This window comes from Sporobolomyces salmoneus, assembly GCF_050403485.1.
Source record: "Sporobolomyces salmoneus JCM6883 DNA, S_salmoneus_JCM6883_v1_ctg18, whole genome shotgun sequence".
Taxonomy (NCBI): domain Eukaryota; kingdom Fungi; phylum Basidiomycota; class Microbotryomycetes; order Sporidiobolales; family Sporidiobolaceae; genus Sporobolomyces; species Sporobolomyces salmoneus.
The window spans coordinates 101,097-114,601 of record NW_027481145.1 but is presented as its reverse complement, the minus strand read 5'-3'; the positions used below and the strand labels follow the sequence as shown (position 1 = coordinate 114,601).

Genomic DNA, 13,505 nt, shown 5'->3' with positions numbered 1-13,505 from the left:
TCGAAGACTCAGTAGAAGGGGCTACTGCGTTTTCGGCGAGTGCTGAACGGCTTGGGCCGGGCGTGTTCAAGATCGAAGGGATCTGAACGTGCGGAAGAGATTGAGGAGCGTCTTTGCTCAGTCGAACTGACCGGTCGGGACGGCTGGCGGTATGTAGAGTCGATCGCTGTCGAGGACACAAAGAATGGTCAAAGCGCGCTCGCAGAGAACGCTGCTGGCGAGAGATAAGCGAACGTACCATCATCACCAAGAATCAAGTCGTTTCCCCGTTCGTGGTTAATGTTAGTGGACTGAGGCGAGGGCGGGGGAGAATGCGGGTCTGGCCGGTGTGGTTCTGCATTCCTTCGATTGAGCCACTGGCAGCCGACCGAGTCGACCGAGTCGCGATGGAGCTTCCGAGCCGCATCGTTGGAAGGTCGTGAATCGTCCGGGGATTGTTCATTGGTCGTTCGAGGGTCCGACGGACCCATCACTGGGGGATCACCTTTTACGGCTCTTTCGTAGGGGAACGCTGGGACCTGTTTGAATCTTCTGTTCAGTCCTGGCTCGACGCTGGAACGAAAAGTCCAAGGACTCACTTTACCGTGCTCGAGAACGTTGGGTTTCTTGATATCGCTTTGGGTTCGAGAGCGGGGCTGGAAGAGCGAAAGAGACGAGATGACCCTTGAGAGGGAGGAAGAAGAGCTCGTGGACCTTCGAGAAAGCGGGGATGAAACTGGAGAGAGAGGAGAGAGAGGAGGAGGCGAGGGAGGAGGCGAGGAGGAGTTTGCGCCGCCAGGGCGGCCGAAAAACTGTTCATTCGAGTGGATCAGTTAACGGCGAGACGAACCGACACGATGGATAACTTACACTCTTGACCATCGGCCTTGACTCGACGGAAGAAGAGGGAAAGGAGGAAAGAGCGAAAACTCGAGACCATCACGATATGAGGTCTGTGCGGACATCCGCGGCAAGTCCTACGGCGTCGGATCCGGGAACCGTTGGCTGAATAGAACCCTTCCCGCACCTTCGATAAGAAGAGGAATGGTTGAAGCTTGAAGCGACGCACGTTCCAGTCAGGAAAAGGAAAACTTCGGAGCGAAGGAGTCGTCTAACGTCTTCAGTTGGGACTCAACAAGGGAAAGGATCGAGTTCGGAACGAAAGCAAAAGTGATGTCTACTACTGAAGGGGCTCAGAACGGCGCGTACTGAACATTCTTGACCCCAGGTCGCAGAACCCCGGGTCGCAAACGGTAGTCAGCAGGGATTGGAGCTTCAACTACAATCTGTCTCCTTGGCGGCCTGGTCTCCTCCCGTCGTTGTTGCTCTGAGGCGTCTTGAGAGGCGGAAGATTCGAGACCCGAAGAGGTGTGACGGGTCTGCTCATTCCAAGGGCACACGATTTGAGGTCGAACACGCTGTAAGTATCTTTGTCAGCGACGATGCGCTACGATCTAGACAGAATATGCTCACCTCTGGCTGCTGAGGTGGTTGGAAAACTTGCGATTTCTTCCCAAATCGACGGATCGGGAAGAACCTGTCCTTGATAGATTTCGTGAGAGAAGTGAGGGACGCCTTGCTTTGACCAGTGTCTCTCCTTTCCGGGGAAGGGAGAGAAGTGTGCTGCTTAGGTTTAGGGTCGGTGGCTAGCGCAGAGAGCGAAGTAAGATCCGAGGAGTGTCGACGATGACCCTATTTGACGATGGTTCGAGTCAGTACTGGCGAACGACCCGGAAGGAGAGACGACCCGGAAGGAGAGAGGAATGTTCACTTTTTTCTTTGGCATCCCTGTTGATTGATGTGGAAGAAGAGAAAGGAAGTAAAAGCCCAACGGTCGAGATTACGAATGTCATTCAATGCGAACCCTCCGCGGCAAGTCCTTGGCTGAGCGCGATCAGTGTGCCGAGGTCAGGCGACCTCGAACTGAATGACCAGAGGCCCGGGTTACTCGCAGGCTGCAAAAGCGCGGTTGAATCGGGACGATGCGATCAATTGAGTGAAAGTCAGAAAGATCTGAGCGTTATGTCAAGGGGGACAAAGACATCTACGCGAACTACCTCAGTAGATTGAATCTCTTCGAGGTGAGACGGAGAGAGACCAGAGAGAAGACAGTATCAGCCGCGAGAGGACCCACTCGGACCTTCGGGCTTGAACGGCTTGCTGAAATTGGTCTGTACGTTGTCTAGCTGATTCGTTAGTCAGGCTTGAGGTGTCTCAGCGGAAGCGTAAACATACATCTCTGGCGGTTGGCTTGAACGGATCGGTCTTGCTCTGACTATTCTTCTGCCTCTCTGCCCTCTGGCTCTCCACGTGGTTGGCTACTGTTTCCTGATCGAGCTTCTATAGACCAAAACAGCGAGACAGTCAGAAAACTTCAAGACAAGCGTGAAACGCTGAGTTGCGAGAGCTTACCTGCTTCCTTCTTCGATACGTCTCCAAGTCGTCAGCCCCGACTTGAGACACGAAGTCCATTCCATCAGGTTTGCGGTTGAACACCTTGTGCAAGTTTTGACTCGATTTCTTCCTGAGCTGTCATGCGAAGAGAACAGGACGTCAGATCAAATTGCAAACTTCGAACGAGCGCGACTCACTCTCGAGGCCAGCTTCGACAAGCTACCCTTGGATCGAAGCCTCTGAGCTTCTTCGCCATCAGCCTGTTGAGGCATCGTTTCGTTGACGAGAGGATGGGAGAAGAGAGCGCGAAGGTCGGAGCGCTCCATGCGAATTTGGGGCTCAGGCCTTGAGCTGAGGTCCGACGAAATTCCGAGGAGCATAAAAGTGGGTCAAGGTCGCGTCAGCAACGTCTGTGTCAACGGCGACGGCGTTGTAGCAAGAAACTTACCGAGCTAAACCGGCGAAGATCAGGTAACGAATGTCTTAAGAATCGGAACTCCTTGATCATCCTTCTTTCTTATTTCTCGATATCGGCCAATCTATCCCCTTGTATCCTTCGACTCTTTGGCGTTCTTCGTCGAAGTGGGTTGTACGAACCATTTCCCTCTGCCTTCCCTTTCCATGTCGAGCACGCGAAAGAATCCGCAACCTTTTCCTTCGTTCTGAGCTCCCGCGTTACAACTCCAAAAGAAGACCATCGAGTCCGGACCTTTCTGCGTCGACGAGGGTGCGGACGAAGAGCGGATCTTCCCTTTCCCGTCGGGTCGAAGGATGCAGGGTTTTCCGCACGAGCAATGAGGTGTGCCGATATACGTGGGAGCGATAGAAGACGACGAGGGGAGAGATGAGAGCCAGGAAGTCGAAGGACGAGGAAGAGAAGGATCGAGAGGAGCGAAATCGGGTCGGTAATGTCGAAAAGTCCTGCGAAAAACGAAGACGTTAGCCCACCTCGTTGGTGACAAATGAAGTACAAAGACGTACATGTTGATGCGTTCCCTCCATTTCGTATTGATCAACCTCTCTACCTCTTCTTCCATCCTCCCTGAGTCCGATCCGAGACTCCCTTTCGGTAGTTTGAAGACGTCCATTCCGCTGACGGGAGGTATGCAATGTTTGAAAGCTTCTTGACACCCGCCCCACATGATTAAGAGTGAGTTGTGAGGTAGGGTGATCTCGAGCGTTCGCATCGTCGGATTCTGACTCGTGGTCGAAGTTGAAGGTAAAGAGGTTGGAGAGAATGGTCGCAGACGGAACGGACGAGTGCAGCCGAGAGTGATAGAAGCGATGTGTGCGTAAGGTCCTAGATGAGTTAACTGATCGCTATGCCAACCGACGGACTAAAGAATCGAAGGTATTAGGTTAGACTCGGAACATCGGTATCTCGCTCGAAGAGACGACTTACCTCTTGAGCTCCTTTGTAGCAGTTCGCAGCTGCCGCATTCGGCTTCCATCCACCTCTAGTCCACTCCATCTCATTCCTCTCCCTCGCGTTCAACAGAGTATTGACAAAGGCTGACACGAGGGATCTCGCTTCGTTCATCTCTGGTAAGAAAGACCGAGATTGTCGGAACTCTCCATTGTACCAAGTTTGAGCTACGAGGTCGTAGGAGTCGTTGTTCCAATTGTCTTCAGGGGAACGAGTCGATTCTTGTTCGACGTAGAAAGCTGAAGTGTGAGGTGATTCGACTTCCCGATCGACGAGATACCACTTGTTTCGTTTCCCTGTTACAGAGGAAAGCGAAAGTTAGCGAAGAACCACGCCGAAACGAGCGGGACAAGATGCACTGACAAGGTTCATCGTCGCCTTTTCCGGTCCCCCGACTCGCTTCAACCATTCTGACAAACAGGCGACTCGCGAGCTCTTCCGGTAGAGCATTCTCGACGAGGGTGATCAATCCCCGAGTCTCTTTCGCGATCATTTGAGCAGTCGTGAGTCGAAGAGGAGGTAGATTGATATGGGTCGCCGTCGAATTCGCTTGAATCGTGGTCGAAGTCGGAGTTGCGGATGGAAAGGATTTCGGAGGTCGTAGAAGAGAGAACGCTGATTTTGTCGGGGGTTTCGAGGATGCAATGGGGACAGTGGAGCTGGAGCGGGAAGGAGGTTCTTCATCCGAGTCGCTCAAAACGAGAACTTCTGCCTCTTCCGAGCTGTCCTTCTTGAGCCAACTTTTCAACTGCCCCGATCCTGGGTTGTCTATTTTCCTCCTCTTAGACTTGGTCGTAACGATCGCTTCATCTCCGCGTTCGGTAGCTCGGTAGGCTCGTTCGAGGTTGTAGTTTGAGGCTTCGAGGTACTTGATCAAGTTCTTGGTCGACTGGCGTGGAAAGAGTGCAGTCAAAGTCGATAGTGCTTCTTCCTTGTCGCTCATGCGGTGAAAGTGAAAGGAGAGAAGATGAGAGACTTCGAACGTTCGCCTCTTGATCTCCCGCCACCCACACCGACTGCCAGACTCTACCAGTATGTCGAGCAAGAAGCAATCAGACCCGGAAAGAAGAGAAGGCACCTCTCTACTCCCTTCGCGTGAGCCTCTTCTTCCCTCTCCTCGTTCAGCCTCATGATCTCATCAGTTTCTCCCTTCTCTCCCCAGCTCCGCCTTACACTGCCTTACCTGCGAGCGGCTCTTCCTCCTCCTCTGCCACCGCCGTCAATCCTTCGACCGACGCTCCTTCCCCTGCTCCTCTCTCGCGACCTCTCGTTCAATTCCCACAGGGGCCCTCCCCCTTTGCGTCTCTTCCGCAACCTCAAGCTTCTCTCTACGCACATGAACGACAGGTCCAGCTTCGACAGGCAGATAGGCGAGCGAGGAGGAGGTTTTGCGCGGCGATGTGCTGGGCTGGAGTCATTTATCTCCTCCTCGCGATGATCTCTGGAGCTGTAGTAGGAGCAGCGCTCGGTGCAGGGGCAGGAAACGGAGCAGGAGACGGCCATAATCACGAGCACAAGCATCGAAAAGATAGAGGGGACTGGGACGGAAATTGGCTGAAATCGAGAAAGGTGTGTCTTCGTTCGTCTCTGTTCGCCTCGGCGGCATGACTGACCAGTCATTCTGTGTTTCGTACATAGGCGCTTCCCACGAGCTCGACAGTTGGGCAGCCAAGTCAAGTTTACGCCATCATCTAGATCCTGATTCCACTTCTCTCACATTCGCCTTGTCATCACTACTTCGATCCCCGTTTCTGTCTCTTTTCCATTCATCTGTCGTAATACTTTATTAGCTACTCATCTAATTCTCTGTGCGGTTTCGCGAATCCGCAATGTCTACAATCACAATCTCGCCTATCTCTCTATTCGACCTCGCTACTCAGGTCTGGGCGCTATGTTGTCGCGTTCATAGTGCCTCAAGAGGCATTCCAATTCTCACCGCAGATAAGCCAACAAAACAGCGCTGTCTATACTATGCAAACGGACACGCTCAAGCCGAAACGTAGAAATCGTATTCTGTGCGATGATGCGAACGGAATGGAAAGGAGCGTCAGCCCCTGAAGCATGCACCCTCTAACGCCTTACACAGACAAACAAAGGGAAATAAAGGCCGAGACTCACGTTTGAGCATCCAAAACAAGCTTGTGGCTAACCAACGCAAAATGGAAATGAAAGATCGAAAGTCAACTCGACGTGTTCAGGTTGGTGAAGGAAAAGAGAGGACGAGCTCACTGGAGACAATGAAAGGACTGATAGCACCTTTCAAACCGGCGGTACCGAAGACCACGAACTCAGAAACGAAATGGAACCAAGCGATTCCGTAGGAAATCAACGCTAAATCGAACACTCTACGAACGATGACTCGGATCAGCATCGTCGATGGCCCTCAAGAGATATGAGCGGAGACCTACGGCTTGTTAGAGATATGGTAGGAGGCGTAGAGACGAATGAAAGCTGAAGTCAAAGTCCAAATTCCGAAAGTTCTCGCTTGAAGCGGGTTGACTGAGACGACGGGAGAACATCGAGTCAGCGTCTTCGACCTCAAGACCAGCTTCAGCTTTGCACGTACTGTAAGCGGGAGAACGAGCGTAAACTTTGCGAGTGAGCGAAGTCGTGAGGAAGTTTTGAACGGAATTGAAGATTGCAAGCGATCTATCGAGATTCGAGCGAGGGGTCAGTCATATGGAAGAGCGGTAGTTGCAGAGGTTCACGTACGATACGAATAGCATCCAATAAGGCAGATTGCCGGGAGCATTTTGAGGGAGGTCTAGTGAATCAACAACGCAGAAACGTTAGAACGTACCCGACTCTAGGTGGTAGGGGAGCTTGCAGTTCATCAGAGTCGTCTTGTCCATCGTCTAAGCAGATCCACGAGTCTGAAAGTGGTTGAATTGAGCGAAAAGAGTTGAACGAACGTTTTCATCTCTTTTCCCCTCTCACCACTCATCTACCGCCATGGCAGCTCAATCAGGCATCGTACCTACTGCGGAACTCTCACAGCAATGGTCGAGCTTCCTGAACAATGCACAAGAGCGAGTATTCAAGGTGAGTGAGCTCTCCTCTTTCCCCCACTCGTCATCATTAACCTTCCCTCTCTCTGCGACTAGATCTCCATTCAAGAAGAGCAACTTCAGCCTGATGGTAATTGGTCGATTGAAGACGAAGCGGAACTCGAGAAAGTGTTTAAGCTGTTCGGACGAGAAGACGTCGCACAGGACAAATCACCAAGCTACTTCATCGTCAAGTGAGTTCGTTGTCCTTGGACTCCACGATGATCTGGCTGACTCGTCAGCATCTATCTGCGTTCAAACAGGGTTTCCCCTACTTCATCCTCAGGCTCTCCCTCCCTCCTCTTCATTTCCTACGTCCCCGACAACTCTCCCGTCCGCTCCAAGATGCTCTACGCTTCGACTCGGACAACTATAATTCGACACTTGGGCGATTCGCAATTCTCCGACTCGATCTTTGCGACCTCAAAAGTCAGTTTTCTGCAACTTTCTCTCTTCTTCTGTCCTGCCTGCTGACCCAACTTGGCACGACACTCCGCAGGACGATCTATCGTATAACTCCTACCTGGCACACACGAGACATTCGTCGGCAGCTGCTCCTCTCACAGCGCGCGAAACAGAAATGAGGGATATCCGAGCTGCAGAATCTGCCGCTGCCGATGACAGCAACGATTCGTCACATCAGCAACAGGCTGGAAGGAGCATCATCTTCGGTCAGCGTCAACAGGAAGGGGGCGAGGGAGGAGCCGAGGTGAAAGGCGCGCTGCCGTGGAGCGATGAGGCGAAAGAAGCTGTGAGAGGGTTGAATGACGGGAAAGAAGTTGTGCAACTCGTGAGTGACGCCTCTATGTGAAGAGCCTGTGAGAGGGATAACGCTAACGGCTCTTCGCGTGCACAGGAGATCGACTTGAAAACCGAGAATATCGTTTTGTCGGAACCTCAACCTTCATCACTCGCTCTCCCAGCCGACAAACCTTGTTACTTCTTCTACCGTCACGCTGCCGGAATAGGTTGATCTCTCCCCCTTACTATCGACTACTCTCTTTGCTAACCCGTTCCCGTAACGAAACAGTGCTCATCTACTCTTGTCCGCCTAAATCTCCGATCAAGTCGAGATTGATCTACTCTTCGGCGGTCCTCGTATTTTACAAGTATGCCGCGAAGGAGTTTGCCGGTGTAGAAGTCTTGAAGAAGGTGAGTGAGCTCCCGTTCTGAAGCATGACGCGAGCTGACATGAACTCCCTCGGTCCTCTAGCTCGAAACGGATGATCCGTCAGAAGTGACGAAAGAATGGATCGACTCGGAGCTAGGCCCGTTAGCGACCAACTCTACATCGACGAACGACGGAGACGACAGTAGTGGCTCGGGAACTCTAGCAGGAGCAGCACCGATGCCGAAAGAGGATAGAGCTTCGTTCGCGAGACCGACGAGGCCTGGTAGGAGCTCGAGACGATAGAACCTCCGGTCCTCTGCAATCGATCGAATTTTGATCCATGGTTCAATCACGCACGAGCCGATCGTGAAACGCGGTTGTAGCGGGACGTGCGTTCGTCGGGCGGAAATTCCGAAGAAGGCGCGTGCTATGCCCGTACGTTCTTCGAGGTAGTTCCGCTCCCTCTCTTCCCTTCCTCCCACTCACTACTGTACATTCGAGATGGCCGAGCAAAGATCCGTAAGTTTAGACAGCTTCGTTGAACGATCTATGCAGATTCAGTACTGATGCTCTCTCTGGACCCCGACAGTTCCGCGACAGGGTGCGCGACGGAGTTGACAGGGTACGTCCCCGTCTTCGAACTATGTTACGCTCACAGTTGACCGAAAGCAAGCCGGATCACTCAGTTGGGTCACGTCAACCCACGGCACCGAACTGGTACAATCGAGGTGAACATTGATTCCTCGCTCTGTTTAACGCCCTTCAGTACTTCGAGCTCACGGGGTCTATTGCTGTCCAGACATCCGAGCAACTTCGACCTGAGCAACGTCCACCCGTACGCCAGCGGGTCCGAGTACGTCCAACTCTCCTCTTTATCTCAATGGTCTCGTCTTAGATCTCTCATTCTCATTTCACCATTCAGAACACTCTCCGACGATTCATTGACGGAAGACCCTCACCCTCCTCGATACCTCCGCCACGAGTTTTCGCTGCACCGCCTATTTCTGACGAGGTAAACGCACGCTCATTGGCTTCATTCTGCCCCTGCTGAGGCTCTCGTGATGCTACGCAGGAACAACTCCGAGAGGCTCGACGGAGAGCACAAGATCGTCGAACCGAAGAACTTTTGAACAATCCCAACGTTCGTGCAAAGTTTTCTCTCTGGCATGACGCTGGTTGACATTTTTTGCCTGGACTGCAGTCTCGTCTTCCGTCGTACAATGATAGTCAAGGCATCGCTCGTGAAGCACCCTTGCGTCGGAACCCCGTCAGTTCTCGGATTCGTTCTCGATGGGGACCTCGTTGACTCAGCTAGCTTTCTCTCAACTTAGTTCTACGAAAGGGGAGAGCCCGCACGCCCTTCCGCTTCCATGAACGAGCCTCTTCCCCTCCATCCGCAAGCTTTGCCACACCATCAACCGACCTCCTCTTCCGCCCACGTCCAACCGACTCTTCACTTTTTAGATACTCACAATCTCCTCCATCAAACTTCGCAGCAATTTTTCGTGTATCCGTCCGACGACCCTCCCGCCAGTCGAGGCAATTTATCTGACGACGAACGACCTTTGACGCCTCGAACGAGCCGGACCTCATCTCACCGCCATGCTCGCCCTTCGTCGACGCACTCTTCTCTGGAAAGCGATGGAGAACCTGCAAGCGTGAGTAGCTGGCCCCCGTCGCGTGACTCACAAGCTGACATTGAATCTCTTTCTTACCGGCCCAGATTCATTCGCGACACGAAGAGGCCTCGAGAATGGGAGGACCTCCCGACCTTGGCTGGTCTTACCGAGATGGTGATGGTAACGAGAATTACCAGAGCTCCGACGACGAACCAATCACCGGGAATGTGCGGCCCGGATCGATTTATTCGAGCCATTCTCGTCGCTCAGATACTGCTCGACCTGCCGCCCACCACTCTCGTCCGACTTCGAATCATTCTTCTCCTCGACTCTCGCGAGCTTCCTCATGGTCTGCAGTTGAAAGGAAGCCAACTCCGGCGAGACCTCCTCACCAAATCCCTCGCAAACCTCTTCCTGGATCGGCCGCAGCGGGGCTGGGTATCAGCTTTCAGTAGACGAGCTAGTAGACACTTTTGTTCTCTCCTCTCTGTTTCTTTCGTTTTCGATTTTTGCCGTCTAGCCGGTCTAGCTTTCTTTGTTTTGTTTCTGAGTTTCGCGGTTATACGATCCAGTTTCTGTTTGTCTCCTTCAATGGCGTGGTGGCCGTCTACCGAGTAATCGAACGGACCTCGTGACAGAAGGTACTGGCTCGTGCGCGTCGTAGGCGCTCAGCGTGCACAAACCAGAGACGTGTTGATCGAGGTCCCAGAGTCGAATTTAAAGCTGTTACGCTCGGACCCTTACTTCCGGTTTTCTCCCGTGCGCGCGAGGCGGTGCGTCTCTTCCTTCTTCCCTCTGCCTCTCACAAGAGCCATGCCTCGTCTTGTCAAGAGCGAGAAACAGCAACAGAGACAGCACGAAAAGCGTCAAAAAGCAGTGAGTTTACCCGACACCTCGTCCTCTCCAGAGAACTTTCTGACCCGTACCACTACAGCTCAAGAAGACGATCTAACACCAACGTTTCTCTTCTCAACCAGCGCGGATCCGCACGTAGTCGAAGCATGTCGCAAAGCGGGAGATCACCGGAAGACCGTCGCTGCCCTCTTCCGAACGGAGCACCGAGGTCGCCCGGAACCTCGAACCAAGAAGGGGGAAAAGGATGAGCCTCGTCGTCCCCTCAATCCATTCTGGCTCGTGAAAGACCCGTCTCAAGCGCTCGAGCTCGCGCTCAAAGAGGTGAAACCTAGTCTCTCTCTCTCCCAATGTCTTGCCCAACTGAAGTGCCGGTTCTCCTCTCCCAAAGAGTGAAGCAGAACGCTTGGCACGAATGCGCAGACTCTCGAACGCGAGTTCGATTTACTCGAGGAGGACAAACGAGAGCAGGCCAACGACACCTCCATCATCTGAGCGAGTGGACACGGAAGCTCTCGCGAACGAGTATCGAATGGCGTATGGAATGGCGTATGAAAGTCAGGCTCCTCGCCACGATTCAATGCGCTCACATGGAAACTGTTTCAGCCAGCGAACGAGTCGCATTGTTGTGTGTTGTTTCGTGCTTTCTCTTTATCCTGTGTACTTCTCTCTTCGTCTGTTGCCTGGAACGTTGTAATCCTTTCTCATCAAGCTCTGAGAAGAACGCATCGAGAGGAAAAACTGAGCTTCACCCGTTACAATTTCAGGAAATTCCCGACTATCATCGAAGGAATTCCATACGAATCTCTCCTGATCGTGAAACTGAACGCGGCAGATACCATCGCTTCTTCCGGTGCCTTCTTCTTCGCACCTCCTCCTGCGATCGTCGCTTCTGTCGTCTGTTGATTTCGTTTTCGTTTCTGAGATCGAGAGAGGATCGATTGATTGATGAGAACGCAAGAAGTGAGAACGGCTTTTTGACCGACGTCGAAGGCGATCTGAGGGACGAGAGGGATCAGCTCGAGGCTGTCGGCGAGACGAGAAGGGACGGAGAAGACTCACGTTTCCGTACTTCTCCCAGTAGTTGACCGCCGATTCCTCTGCCATCAACTCGTAAATCGCCATTTTACCACCTTGCAAGTTCTCGATCGGTACACCAACTGTTCGGGCATTCCGATCGATCAGTCGGTTAAATCACAAGGGAGGGAAAGAACCAAGAAATCTTACCGAGAGCAGCGAACTCCTTATTCCCTTTGTAGATCTCCCCCGTTCTTCGCCACAGACACGAAGGGATCCCCATACTCGAAAAGACTCGATCATAGTCCAGCAACAATCGCTCAAACGCTTCTTCGATGAATACCAGGTCGAGATCGGTCAAGCCGGAAGCGATCGCCTGCGAGAAAACGACGGGGTCAGCCTGATGATGGAGCGCGTTCGAGAGTTGAGAGAACTCACTCGGAAGGTAGGCCTAAATTCGCTCAGAGTATGGAGAGTCCGTTGTCGAGAACTTGCCGACATGCTATCAACCGAAAGAAACGTCAGTTCTCGAAAGCACTGACAGTAATCAATCTCTCCTCACTTGTCTGCCATCCACTTCATCAATCGAGTATACCCAGCGACGTGGTTGTAAGGTCTCAATAGTCCAGCTTCGAATTTCGCGTGAATCACTCGAGCTAATCGATCGGATCTCGAACCGTCTTTTTGATCAGCGGCAGTCAACAAGAATCGCTCCGTCCTGTGCGCCGACGTGGAGTCAGCTTCATTCTTACTCAAGATGAAGAAGGAGAATAGGGATACTCACTTGTTGATCGGAGACCCTGGAACGCTATGACCCGTACTATTCCCCGTGCTCGTCGTCGTCATTTTCTCCCGTTCTTTCCCTTTATCTTTACTACCACTCGCACCACTAGCACTACCTGCTGTATCGTTCGTCGTCGAAGGGTTCAAGGTCGAATTCGAAGTGTCGTTGATCGGTAATCCACCGATTTGATGAGAAGTTGAAGTTGAAGGTGCTGGCATACTGGCGACAGTTGCAGGCGAATCATCGTTCGCCATGTAAGGAGCGTCGCTCAGGGACGCCAGGAACTCGCTGCGAGAGACGAAAGGAAGCTTCCGAGTCAGTCAAGCTCATCGACTGAGAAAAGTCTCGAGAGCGATTTTCGCACCTGAGTCCGAGACCTTGGAATTCGCTATCTCCCGTTGTAGTCATGTCTAATCCTAACCCTGCACCGAGCCCATCGTTTGCCAAGTCGAGCTGTGACGACAAAAGATACGATCAGTAAGGAAAGAGAGGAAAACGAGACTTGTTTCGGACTCACGAGTGCCATGTTGAAGTCACCATAAGAAGGAGAATGCTGGTCGAGATTCGAGTTGAACATTGAGCCTTGGTAACCGAGTAGATTGCTCCCGCTTCCTCCCGCTCCTCCATTCGTTCCTCCTCCACTCCCACCTCTCAAAGCTGCTCCGATATCGAGACCCAAAGTATTAAGCATACTATTCGAATCGATCGCCTGTTCATTCGACGAGTTTTGCTGATGAGGTTGTAGATGAAGTGGAGCTGGAGTCGAATTCGCCGAAGTTTCAGGGACGAGTTGAGCGGCTGGAGGGGGTAAACTCGGTGGAGTCGGAGGAGCACTCGCTTGACTAGGTTCGTCCGTGCACAAGTGAGGGATCTCTCGTTTGATACATCGAGAACAAGGTCGTAAACCGTCGCAGGCCATGTGGGATTTTCGACAGAATCGACATGCCGATTCGACTTTGCTCCGACGTTTCTTTTTCGGAGGCGGTCGTCCGGACGATTTTGCAGGCTTTGCGGCGGCTGGGGTTGACTGAGTGGATTGAGGAGAAGCTGAGGTAACGGCGGAAGAAGTCGAGGCGATTGGTTGGTACGGTTGAATGGGAGTCGAGTTCGAGGGAGGAGGACCTGGAGCGATCGGCTGATAATTACCGGAGGGAGAGTTCATATTGAAGACCTCCTGCTGCGACAAATAGGAGCGCTTCGGAGAAGGGTTCGGAGAGAATGGAAGTAGGAAAGTCGAGAGGACCAAGTCGTAGAGCTGCTTCGGGGGGACAAAAAG

At 52.6% G+C, this 13,505-nt stretch overlaps 7 protein-coding genes across 7 annotated transcripts; 3 read left to right on the top strand and 4 right to left on the bottom strand.

Moving 5' to 3' along the window:
• Nucleotides 1–1,172: 1,172 nt before the first annotated feature.
• Nucleotides 1,173–2,699, bottom strand: JCM6883_005020 (uncharacterized protein; the record flags this gene model as incomplete). The annotated part of the gene is made up of 4 exons (XM_076631579.1): nucleotides 1,173–1,397; nucleotides 1,453–1,671; nucleotides 2,392–2,508; nucleotides 2,571–2,699. The coding sequence occupies 4 exons, from the start codon at nucleotides 2,697–2,699 to the stop codon at nucleotides 1,173–1,175; spliced, it is 690 nt and encodes a 229-aa protein (XP_076488396.1).
• Nucleotides 2,700–2,912: 213 nt separating this feature from the next.
• On the bottom strand, nucleotides 2,913–4,742 carry JCM6883_005019 (uncharacterized protein; the record flags this gene model as incomplete). The annotated part of the gene is made up of 4 exons (XM_076631578.1): nucleotides 2,913–3,294; nucleotides 3,355–3,710; nucleotides 3,776–4,095; nucleotides 4,163–4,742. The coding sequence occupies 4 exons, from the start codon at nucleotides 4,740–4,742 to the stop codon at nucleotides 2,913–2,915; spliced, it is 1,638 nt and encodes a 545-aa protein (XP_076488395.1).
• A 91-nt stretch (nucleotides 4,743–4,833) lies between these two features.
• Nucleotides 4,834–5,494, top strand: JCM6883_005018 (uncharacterized protein; the record flags this gene model as incomplete). The annotated part of the gene is made up of 3 exons (XM_076631577.1): nucleotides 4,834–4,894; nucleotides 4,962–5,368; nucleotides 5,438–5,494. The coding sequence occupies 3 exons, from the start codon at nucleotides 4,834–4,836 to the stop codon at nucleotides 5,492–5,494; spliced, it is 525 nt and encodes a 174-aa protein (XP_076488394.1).
• Nucleotides 5,495–5,786: 292 nt separating this feature from the next.
• ERG28 (Erg28p) lies at nucleotides 5,787–6,525 on the bottom strand (the record flags this gene model as incomplete). Its single annotated transcript, XM_076631576.1, has 6 exons — nucleotides 5,787–5,812; nucleotides 5,918–5,944; nucleotides 6,029–6,144; nucleotides 6,208–6,298; nucleotides 6,366–6,448; nucleotides 6,512–6,525. 6 exons carry the CDS (start codon nucleotides 6,523–6,525, stop codon nucleotides 5,787–5,789), a joined length of 357 nt encoding a protein of 118 aa, XP_076488393.1.
• A 226-nt stretch (nucleotides 6,526–6,751) lies between these two features.
• TWF1 (twinfilin TWF1) lies at nucleotides 6,752–8,260 on the top strand (the record flags this gene model as incomplete). Its single annotated transcript, XM_076631575.1, has 7 exons — nucleotides 6,752–6,841; nucleotides 6,904–7,040; nucleotides 7,110–7,275; nucleotides 7,346–7,636; nucleotides 7,703–7,814; nucleotides 7,877–7,998; nucleotides 8,060–8,260. 7 exons carry the CDS (start codon nucleotides 6,752–6,754, stop codon nucleotides 8,258–8,260), a joined length of 1,119 nt encoding a protein of 372 aa, XP_076488392.1.
• A 1,450-nt stretch (nucleotides 8,261–9,710) lies between these two features.
• Nucleotides 9,711–10,031, top strand: JCM6883_005015 (uncharacterized protein; the record flags this gene model as incomplete). Its single annotated transcript, XM_076631574.1, has 1 exon — nucleotides 9,711–10,031. The coding sequence occupies one exon, from the start codon at nucleotides 9,711–9,713 to the stop codon at nucleotides 10,029–10,031; it is 321 nt and encodes a 106-aa protein (XP_076488391.1).
• A 1,152-nt stretch (nucleotides 10,032–11,183) lies between these two features.
• JCM6883_005014 (Zn(II)2Cys6 transcription factor domain-containing protein) lies at nucleotides 11,184–13,391 on the bottom strand (the record flags this gene model as incomplete). The annotated part of the gene is made up of 8 exons (XM_076631573.1): nucleotides 11,184–11,426; nucleotides 11,491–11,588; nucleotides 11,656–11,821; nucleotides 11,884–11,947; nucleotides 12,008–12,163; nucleotides 12,230–12,517; nucleotides 12,594–12,682; nucleotides 12,747–13,391. 8 exons carry the CDS (start codon nucleotides 13,389–13,391, stop codon nucleotides 11,184–11,186), a joined length of 1,749 nt encoding a protein of 582 aa, XP_076488390.1.
• Nucleotides 13,392–13,505: the final 114 nt, after the last annotated feature.